This window comes from Salmo trutta, chromosome 18, assembly GCF_901001165.1.
Source record: "Salmo trutta chromosome 18, fSalTru1.1, whole genome shotgun sequence".
Taxonomy (NCBI): domain Eukaryota; kingdom Metazoa; phylum Chordata; class Actinopteri; order Salmoniformes; family Salmonidae; genus Salmo; species Salmo trutta.
Window position 1 is genome coordinate 28,079,879 of NC_042974.1, and position 16,181 is coordinate 28,096,059.

The window sequence follows — 16,181 nt, forward strand, 5'->3', positions numbered from 1 at the left end:
TTTATTTAATGAATTCATTGATTCAAACCAGAAACCATGATTCCCCATGGGGTATGTAAAGATTTTTCCATTGAGGTAAATTCTGCTCATTTTGTATATCAATAGCTAGGTATTGGTTGCATAATCCCCACTGTACCTATATCATCCAACATTAGCCTACTCAACAGACTTTTGGAATAAACATTTTTATTTACTTTTCAAATATAATACATAACATTACACAATGTACTGTAGTGACAGTAACAGATTATGACGGTAAAATAATATATTCTTCATAGGCTATAACCAGAGGTCCGTCAGATTGACTGACAATGAGAGGAAGAGAAACTGCTGGAGTCTGACTCAGCCGAAGAGACTTTTCCCAAATGACAGCACTTGGTCTGCGGCGCTGTTGTCCTTAGATTTGTCATCACTCTCACCAGACATCTCTCCTGCAATGTCTCCCAGTGTGTCTGTCAGATCTGAAGGATAAGCAGAGTTTAGCAGAATTGTAGAATGTATAGATAAACATGACCGGAGGTGGTAAGGCTACAGATGGAGCTCAACATTAATTCTTGTCTAAACAGCAGCAGCAAAAACAGCTGCAAAGCTTAAATCAGACAATATATTTACATTTGAGTCATTTAGTAGAATATCTTGTGTTGAGCTGCATGAGGCAAATGGTGGTCACACCAGATACTGACTGATTTTCTGATTCACGTCCCTACCTTTTTTTTAAGGTACAGTGCCTTGCAAAAGTATTCATCCCCCTTGGCGTTTTTACTATTTGTTGCATTACGACCTGTAATTTAAATTGATTTTTATTTGGATTTCATGTAATGGACATACACAAAACAGTCCAATTTGGTGAAGTGAAATGAAAAAAAAAAACAAACAAAAAGAAAAGGAAAAGTGGTGTATATGTATTCACCCCCTTTGCTATTTAGCCCCTAAATAAGATCTGGTGCAACCAATTACCTTAGAAGTCCCATAATGATCTCAGTATATATACACCTGTTCTGAAAGGCCCCAGAGTCTGCAACACCACTAAGCAAGGGGCACCACCAAGCAAGCGGCACCATGAAGACCACGGAGCTCTCCTAACAGATTAGTGACAGAGTTGTGGAGAATTACAGATCAGGGTTGGGTTATAAAAAAATATCAGATACTTTTAACATCCCACGGAGCATCCACTAAATCCATTATTAAAAAATTGAAACAATATGGCACCACAACAAACCTGCCAAGATAGGGCCGCCCACCAAAACTCACAGACCAGGCAAGGAGGGCATTAATCAGAGAGCCAACAAAGAGACCAAAGATAACCCTGAAGGAGCTGCAAAGCTCCACAACAGAGAGTAGCTGTCCATAGGACCACTTTAAACCGTACACTCCATAGAGCTGGACTTTACGGAAGAGTGGCCAGAAAAAAGCAATTTCTTATAGAAAAAAATAACAAAACATGTTTGGTGTTCACCAAAAGGCATGTGGGAGACTCCCCAAACATATGGACGAAGGTACTCTGGTCAGATGAGACTAAAATTGAGCTTTTTGGCCATCAAGGAAAACGTTATGTATGCAAACCCATTACCTCTTATCACCACGAGAACACCATCACCACAGTGAAGCATGGTGGTGGCAGCATCATGCTGTGGGGATGTTTTTCATCTGCAGTGACTGGAAAACTGGTCAGAATTGAAGGAATGATGGATGTTGCTAAATACAGAGAAATTCTTGAGGGAAACCTGTTTCAGTCTTCCAGAGATTTGAGACTGGGACAAAGGTTCACCTTCCAGCAGGACAATGACCCTAAGCATACTGCTAAAGCTACACTTGAGTGGTTTAAGGGGAAACATTTAAATGTCTTGGAATGGCCTAATCCAATCCCAGACCTCAATCCAATTGAGAATCTGTAGTATGACTTAAAGATTGCTGTACACCAGCAGAACCCATCCAACTTGAAGGAGCTGGAGCAGTTTTGCCTTTAAGAATGGGCAAAAATCCCAATGGGTAGATGCACCAAGCTTTTAGAGACATACCCCCAACAGACTTGCAGCTGTAAGTGCTGCAAAAGGTGACTCTACAAAGTATTGACCTTGGGGGGTGAATAGTTATGCACGCTCAAGTTTTCTGTTCTTTTTTGTGTTATTTCTTGTTTGTTTCACAATTAAAAATATTTTGCATCTTCCAAGTGGTAGGCATGGTGTGTAAATCAAATGATACAAACCCCCCAAAAATCTATTTTAATTCCAGGTTGTAAGGCAACAAAATAGGAAAAATACCAAGGGGGGTGAATACTTTCGCAGGCCACTGTATCTGTGAGCAGCAGATGCATATCTGTATTCCCTGTCATGTGAAATCCATAGATTAGGGCATAATTAATTTATTTCAATTGACTGATTTCCTTCTATGAACTGTAACTCTGTAAAATGTTTGAAATTGTTGCATGTTGAGTTTTATATTTTTGTTCAGTATAGATACAGGGCCTCATTGCCATAATCCTGACGTATTCCTTTAAGTTACAAGGCATTACTAATATTACAAAGCATTATTCAAGGCATGATCAGAGAGGGAGAGAACGAGACAAAGAATCCATTGCTTGTGCCATAGCTGATGAGAGAGAGAGAGAGAGAGAGAGAGAGAGAGAGAGAGAGAGAGAGAGAGAGAGAGAGAGAGAGAGAGAGAGAGAGAGAGAGAGAGAGAGAGAGAGAGAGAGAGAGAGAGAGAGACGTCATAGCCTGAAAAGCCATGCCCAAGGTGTCTCTGGGGTGGCGAGAGAAAGAGGGCGAGTGTATCTCACCAGCGCAGGTCAGGAACAAAGATAAAGACACAATGAAGCTAAGTCCCTTTTTATAACCCTTTGAACATGTTTATATTTAAATCTGAGTTGTTAACTCAACAGTAATCCTATTGGTCAACTTCCAATCAGATAGCAGACCTACAGGATGTTTTCACAACAGAACCTACTGCTTCACAGAGATGTGAGAAAATGGGGAATGGCAAGAGCAACACAGAGAATGCCGAATTCTTGCGAAGACAAACCCTCTTACGTAGAGTTGATAAGAGTCTCTTCAGGGGCTGGCCCTGGAGACGTAGATATTTTTAGAGTCGGTTTCACAGACCAAGATCAACAACAGAAAAATAGCCTAGAAGTAGGCCAGAATCTGACTTGTTAAATCTTCAATGAAGACTGGGATTTCATGAACATTGATGAGTTGGATTGCATACCTCTGGGTTCCAGAGTCTGACTCTATTTCTTTGAATGGAGATGAATCATAGTCCAGGGATATTTTAAGACAATGCGTACAACAACAATTATCATACATGTTGTTTAGAAATGAATTTAGTGCAGATAGTTGCTTCATCTGTCTCTGTGTAACTTACTCTTTGACTTCACAGCTCTTGATTGCCTGTACAGTCGTGGCCAAACGTTTTGAGAGTGACACAAAGTCTGCTGCCTCAGTTTGTATGATGGCAATTTGCATATACTCCAGAATGTTATGAAGAGTGATCAGATGAATTGCAATTAATGTCAACGTCCCTCTTTGCCATGCAAATGAACTGAATCCCATCATTGCTTTGCACAAAAAGGGCTTCACAAGTAAGGATATTGCTGCCAGTAAGATTGCACCTAAACCAACCATTTATTGGATCATCAAAAACTTCAAGGAGAGTGGTTCAATTGTTGTGAAGAAGGCTTCAGGGCGCCCAAGAAAGTCCACCAAGCGCCAGGACCGTCTCCTAAAGTTGATTCAGCTGCAAGATCGTGGCACCACCAGTACAGAGCTTGTTCAGGAATGGCAGCAGGCAGGTGTGAGTGCATCTGCACGCACAGTGAAGCGAAGACTTTTGGAGGATGGCCTGGTGTCGAAGGGCAGCAAAGAAGCCACTTCTCTCCAGGGAAAACACCACGGACAGGCTGATATTCTGCAAAAGGTACAGGGATTGGACTGCTGAGGACTGGGGTAAAGTCATTTTCTCTGACGAATCCCCTTTACGATTGTTTGGGGCATCCGGAAAAATCTTGTCCGGAGAAGACAAGGTGAGCGCTACCATCAGTCCTGTGTCATGCCAACAGTTAAGCATCCTGAGACCATTCATGTGTGGGGTTGCTTTTCAGCCAAGGGAGTGGGCTCACTCACAATTTTTCCTAAGAACACAGCCATGAATAAAGAATGGTCCCAACACAACCCCTGAGAGCAACTTCTCCCAACCATCCAGGAACAGTTTGGTAATTAACAATACCTTTTCCAGCGTGATGGAGCACCTTGCAATAAGGCAAAAGTGATAACTAAGTGGCTCGGGGAACAAAACATTGATATTTTGGGTCCATGGCCAGGAAACTCCCCAGACCTTAATCCCATTGAGAACTTGTGGTCAATCCTCAAGAGGCGAGTGGACAAACAAAAACTCACAAATTCTGACAAACTCCAAGCATTGATTATGTAAGAATGGGCTGCCATCAGTCAGGATGTGGCCCAGAAGTTAATTGACAGCATGCCAGGGTGGATTGCAGAGGTCTTGAAAAAGAAGGGTCAACACCGCAAATATTGACTCTTTGCATCAACTTCAAGTAATTGCCAATAAAAGCCTTTGACACTTATGAAATGCTTAGTAACATCTGACAAAAATATCTAAAGACACTGAAGCAGCAAACTTTGTGGAAATTAATATTTGTGTCATTCTCAAAACTTTTGGCCACGACTGTATGTTACATCATAGCTGTAATGTTGGTGTCTGTAAACGTTCACCATCTCTTGTTTATTCAGGACATGTACCTGAATGCTGGTGGAGTGACTGTCTCCTACTTTGAGTGGCGGAAGAACCTGAACCATGTCAGCTACGGTAGACTGACCTTCAAGTACGAGAGGGACTCCAACTACCACCTGCTTAGTAAGTCTGACATTTCTCTACCTGTACGGAAGCACTCGCTCCTACTAAGTTCAGCCTGCTCTCTGTTACGTCACAAAGATGAATGTTGTTGATCTTGTATTATACTAAAGTGTAAATCTTTAATTACTTCCCCATGTCAACGGGGAGATTTGTTAGAATGGGAATGAGAACTATTAGAAATGTCAAACCCGAGGCTGATTAAACACAAGGTTGTTTTTTTTACAGCTGTGACTCATGTTGCACATAAAAAATGTATTGGACTGCAGAGTAGGCACGCAGACACACACACACACACACTCACACACACACACACACACGCACGCACGCACGCACGCACACGCACACGCACACGCACACGCACACACACACACACACACACACACACACACACACACACACACACACACACACACACACACACATACACACACACACACACACAGTACAGCCCCTCCTCCGTGCCTGGTGAGCGAGAACATTATTGGCAGTCACTTTATGTAGGGTTTCCAGGAAGAAGTGGATGCTGACTGTCTGCAGGCCATGTCTAACACTCACTCACCCTCTCTCTCTTTCCGGTCTATCAGCAGCATCAGTCAATGAGGCAGTCTGATATTGTGCACATGCATTTTCACACAAAATCCCCTCAGAACATGTATGTACATTCGGTTTTCAGTACATTGCAGCAGAGGATTGAGCTGGGGTTATGCTGGTCGCAGAGTGGGATGGTTTCTGAATATTTTAGAAGCTGAAGCCATTACCCAGTCCCACGAGAGTGGCAGGACTGGGCAGTGTTGGAGACATGGAAAAGAGCTCAGAATAGATACGGCTGTGAATTGCCAAACCCATAACGTTTTTGTAGAAAGAGAACATTTATACCAGATTATTAATGCAGGTGAACTAACTTTATAATGACCTAAAAGTGAAGATTTATGAACTGTATCCTTCATGATGGTTCAGTGAGGATTTAGTCAGATTCATATCCATATACATTACAACATAATATACATCATCTAGTCATATACATATGAACTGTCTGTGGTCTCCCTCAATGTCTGTCCAGGAGAGTCTGGAGAGGAAGTTTGGGAAGCATGGAGGAGCCATCCCTGTGGTCCCTACCTCTGAGTTCCAGGCCAGGATCGCTGTGAGTACAACCCTCCCCACACCGGCCTTTCTATGATCCTGGATTACTCTCCCTTCAGTCAAACAATACCCCTAATATTTTATTAAGATATAATATACACTATATATACAAAAGTATGTGGACACCCGTTGAAATTAGTGGATTCGGCTATTTCAGGCCACTCGTTGATGGCAGGTGTTTAAGGCTGAGTACACAGTCATGCAATCTCCATAGACAAACATTGACCGTAGAATGGCCTTACTGAAGAGCTCTGTGACTTTCAACGTGGTACCTTTCCAACAAGTCAGTTTGTCAAAATTCTGCCCTGCTGGAGCTGCCCTGGTCAACTGTAAGTGCTGTTATTGTGAAGTGTAAACGTCTAGGAGCAACCGGCTCAACCGCAAAGTTGGAAGCCACACAAGCTCACAGAACGGGGCCGCTGAAGTGAGTAGCGCGTAAAAATCGTCTCTCCTTGGTTGCAAAACTCTACATGGCCAAAATGTAGCACTACATGACCAAAAGTATATGGACACCTGCTGGTCAAACATCTCATTCCAGAATCATGGCGGTGAGCTTTACATCACTCCAGCCGACGCTTGGCATTGCGCATGGTGACCTTTGGCTTGTTTGCGGTTGCTCGGCCATGGAAACCCATTTCATGAATCTCCCGACAAACGTTGCTTCCAGATGCAGTTTGGAACTCTGTATATCACAGTTAAGCTGCATTTCTCCAGAGATGAGTAAGGGTTTAGTTTAGTGGGCTAAATGTTAGCTCTGAGTCCTATTTTGAATGCATTTTTCTCTGTTTGGTTCCAGGGCGCTTCAGAGAAGGACATTGTGCACTCAGGACTGGCCTACACCATGGAGAGGTCTGCCAGGGTAAGAGGCTGATTGCTTAAACATGATTATCTGGGCTAAACGGTTCCTCACAGGTCCAGGGACAGGGGTTTTATTCAAAGGAAATGCTGTGTTAATCCAACACAAGGTCCTGAGGCATCCCATTACTCCTGTTCGGGGAAATGAAGTCTTGAAAGTTGAAGTCATGCTTCAACGGTCCAGTGACAAGCTCCATTTCTGTTTTACACATCTCATTACCCAAACAGCACTAAGCTCATATTGCCTTTTCACTGCTGTCTTGTCACCATTCTTCCCCCCCCCCCCCCCCCCCCCCATTCAAGCTCATAAAATAAATCACTCTCGAACATGGTAGACACACACACACCCACACCCACATCCTCTGTCACCGGTTTGCTGTGCGTGCGAGCAGTGGTAACTGGAGCAGCCACGGCTTTGTTAGTCTCTCATCATTGCTAAGGCCCAGCACTGATGCCAGAGAGAGCAGAGACAGGATGAAGATTCAGACCGTTACCCTGCTCCCCTTTAGCATTAACACACTATCTATCCCACAAGCACTGATGACTTTAATGTCACGTCTGACTGAGGATCCAGCCTTTGTGGAATGACATCCCCCTGCGTCATATGGGGTTGCCTATACCACCTCCCAGGAAATGTAACACTCTGTGCAGACGTACTGCATGAGAGTCTGCTGGTTTGTTACTTGCTTATTGCTCCCTTGGGGTTATTTCTTTAAAAGTACACAGAGATGCTTTATTATCCTGTGGAAATGGATCACTGCATTGATAATGGAACAATAGTGGTGTATTGATGTAGGTAAGAAATGGAGGAGGGGAAAATAATGATTACCTGAAGGGACACAGAGATGAATATCTTGGTTGAGTTTATACTCTTTGTTTTCTCTCCTGCTTTTAGCAAATCATGCGCACCGCTAACAAGTACAACCTGGGCCTTGACCTGAGGACGGCAGCGTACGTCAACGCCATCGAGAAGGTCTTCAAGGTGTACAACGAGGCTGGTGTTACCTTCACATAGGCGGCTCCTCGCCACCTCGCCCACCTGCCTCCGTCTGTCTGTCCGTCCACCCGAGCAGACCCAGGCCCCCCCCACCTCCATACAACAATCACACAACATATCAAGTGTTTACATTTTACACATGACCATTAGCTTTACTCGTATATGTGTAACCAGCAAAGCAATACGCACATTCTTTTGCGTTCTCATGTCTTCAAGAGAACCCATGTTCTAGCTTGCCTTAAATCCAGTAGGGCTGTTCTGATGCTACTGTGTCTATGGTCATTGTTTTTCCTTTACTGTAGAAACCTCATTTATTTTCTCAGTCATTCTATGGACTCCAACCCATTTATTCCTGTTACTATATTCTTATGCCAGTAAACACCAAAAATTCTGGTCTACAGCTTTCACAGGATACTGCTTTTATGAATCAGTGTTGTGCTTTTTCAGTATCTGTTATGGATCTACAGACATATTTGAGTAAGTTAGTCAATATAATAGAATGTAGAGCATATCAGATACACACTTAAAGCCTTAATTGCACCGGTTTCTCCTGTGGTGAAATGGAGCAAATTTTTACTTAAATGGAGAAAGTTTTCTTACCTACACCAGAATGTTCTTTCTATTTAAAGTCTCCCAATAAGACTTCAGTGCACTTATAAAGCAGTGCACAACGTGTGCTTCTACACTATTCAAGATGATATCATAAAATACATTTGTTACAAAGCAGACTTATTATATGTTTGTAAGTAGGTTGGCACAACACTAAAACCCTGAATTCCTGAAGATTGTTCGGTTCACCTTTTCGATGCCTTTGCCTTTGTTCTAAACCTGAACGCTTTGTCTTGCCTCAGAATTTGAGCCATATTGGAATGGTTTCTGTGCTGAAGGCTACTGGAAGGGGAGATGTGAGGGAATATGTGAGAACGGCCTTGATTGACTGCTTTGGGGTTCTATGTAAGAGAATTTGTACTGCCTTTTCGTTGATACAGAATTAAACTTTAAAATGCTCAATTGTTTTTATTTAATGAATTCATTGATTCAAACCAGAAACCATGATTCCCCATGGGGTATGTAAAGATTTTTCCATTGAGGTAAATTCTGCTCATTTTGTATATCAATAGCTAGGTATTGGTTGCATAATCCCCACTGTACCTATATCATCCAACATTAGCCTACTCAACAGACTTTTGGAATAAACATTTTTATTTACTTTTCAAATATAATACATAACATTACACAATGTACTGTAGTGACAGTAACAGATTATGACGGTAAAATAATATATTCTTCATAGGCTATAACCAGAGGTCTGTCAGATTGACTGACAATGAGAGGAAGAGAAACTGCTGGAGTCTGACTCAGCCGAAGAGACTTTTCCCAAATGACAGCACTTGGTCTGCGGCGCTGTTGTCCTTAGATTTGTCATCACTCTCACCAGACATCTCTCCTGCAATGTCTCCCAGTGTGTCTGTCAGATCTGAAGGATAAGCAGAGTTTAGCAGAATTGTAGAATGTATAGATAAACATGACCGGAGGTGGTAAGGCTACAGATGGAGCTCAACATTAATTCTTGTCTAAACAGCAGCAGCAAAAACAGCTGCAAAGCTTAAATCAGACAATATATTTACATTTGAGTCATTTAGTAGAATATCTTATGCAGAGCGATTTAGCTAGGTGACAATCATATATCACTGTCTCAAACTAGGTTTCCATCCAACTGGCAACAGATTTTCATGCTGAACATTCTAAAATCTGCATTAAAACAATAGGCATATGCACATTTTCCCTTCCAGAAATGTATTTCCATCAAATTGACCTGTTGCGGATAAAAGCCTGTGTTTGACAGTGCACATAAAAGTGCACATAAAAGGTTGGAGACCGGTTTTCAGACGTTTTAGGCTGTCCTTCCTGACCAATGATATGTATTAAACCTAGATGACAGGCAGGGGGTGCTGTTTGGAAGCTTCCTCGCAGCCATTTTGTTCTCCTCCATTGTAAAAAATGCTATACTTTGGAGCTTTTTTGAAAAGACACCTTAATGCATACTCTTAAATTATATTATGTGAACTAAACATAAACATAATATATAAAAAACATAAAATTTTAGAGAGTACTAATGTTATTGTCCCCACTACAACAAATACATGTCATTTTGTCCTTTTTTTGAAATACTGTAGAATTCCATTCATTCCTATTGAGGGAGGACTGCTCCTAATGAGGGTTACCAATATGGCGGCTTGTGGCTTCAAAGCCTCTCATTGGTCAATACATACCGTAACATCAGCAATCCAGGGTTTATACACATAGTTGGTCCTGACATTAGGGGGGAGCTTTTTCAACGATTTGGGTGCCAGGTCAGAGAAGAGTTTTGACAGGGTTTTGTCTAGAAGGGATACAGCTTTTTTCTAGATGGACTTTTCGTGGCCTTAAGATAGGAGTTTTCTAATTGACTTTAAGTAGCCCTAAGCAAGTAAGGGGCAGTTCCCCTTGCTTCATGTGGAGAATATACAGGAAATACAACATACTAAGGCACACCTGAATAGGATGCATGAGGTTTGTACTTCATAATACTATGTAATTTGTACTTTATTGTACTATGTAATGTAGGGTATTTATTTATTACCAAATGTAAGTTGATTTACCTCTGTTACCTCCTCCGGCCCCACCTGCTCCAGTACTTGACTCTTCTTTCTCATCCTTGCCAGAGAAGAGACTTCCGAAGCCGCCTCCCTCTTTGTCTTTGCCCTTGTCGTCATCCTTCGATCCTCCAAACAATCCTCCAATACCCCCACTGCTGCCCCCACTGGACTCCTCCTTCTTTGAATCATCCCCTCCAAGCATGCTCTTCACCTTATCTTTGGCAACTTTAGCTGCGAAACATCACCAAGTAAACTGTTTAGAAATCTGACCAGAAACATATGATGCATGAAAGTAAAAGGTGATTATTATTATTATTATTGTAATGACACCCCTCTAATGTATTTTAAAGTTTAATAAACTGTGTGATATCCTATTTGAAGATATTTCAGAGACAGCAACAGTCTACGATATAAAATACATCTGTGGTTTTATTTATTTGGTTCCAGATGCCAAATTCACAAATACCTTCAATGGGTGTAGCTTTACATAGTGAACTGGCAGCATTGCTAGACAACATTAGAAGCAAACATTTCTTAGGCCTACATGTTGTTGACATCTAGGTAATTACACTGTAATGCAGCTAGTTTCAAGGATATGCACATTTAACAAACAGGATATGCATAATTGAACATAATTGTGGCATTTCTAAAAGACAAGTGCCATATATTGCATTTGTATGCTTCCCGTCATGAGCTGTCCATAAATTACATGGTTAATCAGCACAAGTTGATGCTAATGCCTAGGTTCCAGTTACCAGTCAAATCCAAAAGGATTTATCTCACTTCTCTGTAACATCTAATTAGAGTAAATGAGAAACTGGGAAAACAGAGGATCAGATTGATTCAAAGCGTACTGACATGCTTACAAAGAGTTTAGAAGAGAGATGGTTTTAAAAGACAAGGCCGGATCATTATCTACTGCAGCTGAAAGAGGAATGTCACTGAGCTGAGTTTATACGCTGATCTGAGCACAGAGGCCAAGGCAATGGAAAAAAATACAAAAACAAGTCAGGTCTGTCCAAGCCTAGCAACCGCCCTTAAATGCCCAGTTTTGTATGACAGATGCCCAACTTATACCAAAGGATGCTGAGTTTTAAAAGTAAACGTCACTTTGTGTGTGTTTCTGTGTAAAAGTGTATATTTACAGGAAAGTGAAATGAATCTATGTTTAATTATTTCCAGCTGCTACCAGCCTCACTCCAGCCTATGCAAAGTAGGACAGTGGAACGCTCCACAGAAATGAATCACGCAGAACAAAAGTAAAACAAACCCGTTCCAGCTGTGCGTCACCCCCTTCTCCTCACTCAACCCCATCTCCTCCCCCCTTTCCCCCTCAATGCTCACCTGCCGTATCCACTGCCTGGTCCACATATTTGTCAGCCGAGTCACCCAAAATGCCTGAGAGGAAAGACATGTCTCTGAAGAGTAGTCAGCGTCTCTAGAGCAGTGTGTATGAGTCTGAGAGAGTATGTCGGAGTAGTATGTGGGGGCGGAGGAGGGCATGGAGTCTTATAGAGGTTGGCACTCTCAGTCCCTAAGCCTACGCCTCTCATAGCTCTACCGATTGGCCAGAGAGTTCAGGATATGGCAAGAGGGTGTAACTCAGGACGGTAGGAAGGGGAAGGGAGGGGGGCTGGCTTGCTTATGATAGTGAATTCCATGACTGCTTGCCTTTCCCCTGAATAAAAGCTTCTTTGTAGGGCTTGGTAGCTACAACACAGTAGAGGAGGGAGTAGCCTGTGAATGTGTGTGTTGGGGAGGCTGGCTCTTGGGAACTGGGAATGGAAAGGTTGGCACGCTGCCCTGTCTCCACCCTCAGTGGGAATGCTTGAAATGACCATAATGATACTCTCTGTCACAGACCAAGAGATGAAAGGGGCCTAAATGCAGTAGCCAAAATGCAAGTCTGACCATTGGAGCAGAGCTTCGTTTTGAGTCTGTCTTCAAAGTGCACCATGAAGAGCGGTGGGAAAAACAAGAAACTGTCCATCTGCCATCATTCATGTGATTGGTTCAACATTCCACTAGTTCATGAGTAACAGCATGAGTAACAACAATACTGCATCCAAGAGACCTATGCTCGCAATGAACAATGTAACAAAGTAAGAAATCAATCGGCCATAAGACTACTTACCTCTCATCAATATTTGATGATGCATTGTTGTGGATTCTATTTCTGTGGCTGTGCTGTATATGACTCATCAATTTGCAATGTACTAATATCTGAGTTTGCATGGGATCTGAGATGGGATCGTGCATTCACAATTTCCTTTTTGGTTTTTATCTCAGACATGTTTATCCTAACTTTATCAATAATTGTAAAAGAGTGCCTTCTTTTTGAGTAGATATAGACCTACACTGTACACATGATATAAGACAATTAGACAGGAGGGCGATTCGACGCCAGCGGGAGCAGGAAATATTTTGGGTATCTCAGATTCTTCTGGCAATTCTCACATATATATGATAGTAAATAGTAAATACGGAGTATGTAGATAATGAAACACAATTTCCACATTCATTTATTCAACATTACAAATATGAATATGAATATCTTTAAACTACCCTTTTTGACTATTTTTAGATATTTCCTAGTTCCGACTAGCACATGAATACAACATAAGTCTCAAAAGCCAGAACCTAGACAACACAGTGACTAAAGTTTGGTTTCAATGATAGACCCTCTTGGCATAGAGGAACTATGTCACTGCCTACGTCGATGAGGGAAAATGAATCATCACGAGGTGTTTCTGCCAGATCACGAGGCAGACATGCCAGAACATTGCGATTCAAAACAAAGGTTTGCAGGCAAAACCTTTGCAGTGGTTTCAGTTAAGGAAGTTGATGCAAACTAGCCATTTGCAAAATGCACTCCTTAAAAATAACCTCCATGATCTGCATCTTGCTAGCTACTACACTGAACAAAAATATAAATGCAACATGCAACAATTTCAATGATTTTACTGAGTTACCGTTCATAAGGAAATCAGTCAATTGAAATAAATTCATTAGGCGCTAATCTATGGATTTCACGACTGAGAATACAGATATGCATCTGTTGGTCCCAGATTCCTTAAAAAAAAAGCTAGGGGTGTGAATCAGAAAACCGGTCAGTATCTGGTGTGACCACCATCTCCTTCGCATAGAGTTGATCAGGCTGTTGATTGTGGCCTGTTGTCCCACTCCCGTTCAAAGGATGCGCAAAGTTGCTGGATATTGGCGGGAACTGGAACACACTGTCATACACATCGATCCAGAGCATCCCAAACATGCTCAATGGGTGACTAGTCTGGTGAGTAGACCATGGAAGAACTGAGCCATTTTCAGCTTCCAGGAATTCTGTACAGATCATTACGACATGGGACAGTGCATTATCATGCTGAAATATGAGGTGACGGCGGGCGGATGAATGGCACGACAATGGGCCTCAGGATCTCGTCATGGTTTCTCTGATTGTTCAAATTGCCATCAATAAAATGCAATTGTGTTTGTTGTCCGTAGCTTAGGCCTGGCCATACCATAACCCCAGCGCCTCCATGGGGTACTCTGCTCACAATGTTGACATCAGCAAACCTCTCACCCAAACAAAGCCATACACGCTTTCTGCCATCTGCCCGGTACTGTTGAAACCGGGATTCATGTGAGAAGAGCTAACTTCTCAAGCGTTCAAGTGACCATTGAAGGTGAGAATTTGCCCATAGAAGTTGGTTATGAAGCCGAACTGCAGTCAGGTCAAGACCCTGGTGAAGACGACGAACTCGCAGATGAGCTTCCCTGAGACAGTTTCTGCAGAAATCCTTCGGTTGTGCAAACCTACAGTTTCATCAGCTTTTTGGGTGGTGGTCTCAGACGATCCTGCATGTGAAGAAGCCGGATTTGGAGGTCCTGTGCTGACATGGTTACACATGGTCTGCGGTTGTGAGGCAGGTTGGACATACTGCCAAATTCTCTAAAATGACGTTGGAGGTGGCTTATGGTAGAGAATGAACATAGTATAGAACAAGAAGGCCCGCACACCGTTAAAGCTCACAATTTACCGCTATATTGGCAACGTTTCAATCCGAAACAAGAAATGAACATACCCTTTTCTGGCAACAACTGTGGTGGACATTCCTGCAGTGAAATTAAATCAAAATGTATTTGTCAGATGCGCCAAATACAACAAATGTAGACCTTATTGTGAAATGCTAACTTACAAGCCTTTAACTAACAGTGCAGTTCAAAAATAGTTAAGATATTTACCAAATAAACTAAAGTAAAAAATAAGAACAATAACGAGGCTATATACAGGGGGTACCGGTACCGAGTCAGTGTGCGGTGGTACAGGTTAGTTGAGGTCATTTGTACATGTAGGTAGGGGTCAAGTGATATTAAACAGCGAGTAGCAGCCGTGTACAAAACAAATTGGGGGGGGGGGGGGGGGGGGGGGGGTTGTCAATGTAAATAGTCCGGTGGCCATTTGATTAATTGTTCAGCAGTCTTATGGATTGATGTAAGAAGCTGTTAAGGAGCCTTTTGTTCCTAGACTTGGCACTCCGGTACCGCTTGCAGTGCAGTAGCAGAGAAAACAGTCTATGACTTTGGTGACTGGAGTCTCTGACAATTTTATGGGCTTTCCTCTGACACCGCCTATTATATAGGTCCTGGATGGCAGGAAGCTTGGCCCCAGTAATGTACTGGGCCGTACGCATTACCCTCTGTAGCACATTGCGGTCAGATGCCGAGCAGTTGCCATACCAGGCGGTGATGCAACCAGTTAGGATGCTCTCGATGTTGCAGCTGTAGAACTTTTTCAGAATCTGGGGACCCATGCCACAACTTTTCATTCTTCTGTGGGGGAAAAGGTTTTGTCGTGCCCTCTTCATGACTGTCTTGGTGTGTTTGGACCATGATAGTTTGTTGGTGATGTGGACACCAAGGAAGTTGAAACTCTCGACCCGCTCCGCTGCAGCCCTGTCGATGTTAATGGGGGCCTGTTCGACCCGCCTTTTCCTGTAGTCCACGATCAGCTCCTTTGTATTGCATGCCAATTGCATGCTCCCTCAAAAGTTGAGATATCTGTGGCATTGTGTTGTGTCATTTATTGTCCCCAGCACAAGGTGCACCTGTGTAATGATCATGCTGTTTAATCAGCTTATTGATATGCCATACCTGTCAGGTGGATTGATTATCTTGGCAAAGGAGAAATGCAAATTCAGAGCGATTTAATTTCAGAGAAATAAGCTTTTGTCACGTCCTGACCAGTAAAAGGGGTCATTTGTAATTGTAGTTGGTAAGGGCGTGGCAGGGGGGTTGTTTGTTTTGTGTGTTTTGGGGTTTTTTGGTTCTAGGGGTTTTTGGTTCTAGTTTTCTATTTCTGTTTCTTTTTCTATGTGTGGCCAAGTATGGCTTCCAATCAGAGGCAGGTGTCTTTCGTTGTCTCTGATTGGAAGCCATACTTAGGCAGCCTGTTTTTCCTGTGTCTTTGTGGGTGGTTGCTTTCTGTATAGTTGGTGTACCTTACAGAACTGTTGATTGGCGTTTGTTATTTTTGTTTAAGTGTTCACTCTCTCTGAGTAAATACACGAAGATGAGCACTATACCCGCTGCGTTTTGGTCACCTTTCATCGACGCATCTGACATGAGTACTGTATGGAACATTTCTGGGATATTTTATTTAATCTCATGAAACATGGGAC

At 42.5% G+C, this 16,181-nt stretch overlaps 2 protein-coding genes across 2 annotated transcripts; one reads left to right on the top strand and one right to left on the bottom strand.

Annotated features, from left to right (window-relative positions):
• The first annotated feature begins 4,736 nt into the window (after window positions 1-4,736).
• LOC115153124 (glutamate dehydrogenase, mitochondrial-like) lies at window positions 4,737-8,875 on the top strand. Its single transcript, XM_029698197.1, has 4 exons — window positions 4,737-4,872; window positions 5,922-6,013; window positions 6,809-6,871; window positions 7,763-8,875. The coding sequence occupies exons 1-4, from the start codon at window positions 4,752-4,754 to the stop codon at window positions 7,880-7,882; spliced, it is 396 nt and encodes a 131-aa protein (XP_029554057.1). The 5' UTR covers window positions 4,737-4,751; the 3' UTR covers window positions 7,883-8,875.
• Window positions 8,876-9,049: 174 nt separating this feature from the next.
• On the bottom strand, window positions 9,050-12,003 carry LOC115153125 (RNA-binding protein cabeza). Its single transcript, XM_029698198.1, has 3 exons — window positions 11,848-12,003; window positions 10,507-10,734; window positions 9,050-9,341 (listed from the first exon to the last, which is right to left on the bottom strand). Exons 1-3 carry the CDS (start codon window positions 11,915-11,917, stop codon window positions 9,223-9,225), a joined length of 417 nt encoding a protein of 138 aa, XP_029554058.1. The 5' UTR covers window positions 11,918-12,003; the 3' UTR covers window positions 9,050-9,222.
• Window positions 12,004-16,181: the final 4,178 nt, after the last annotated feature.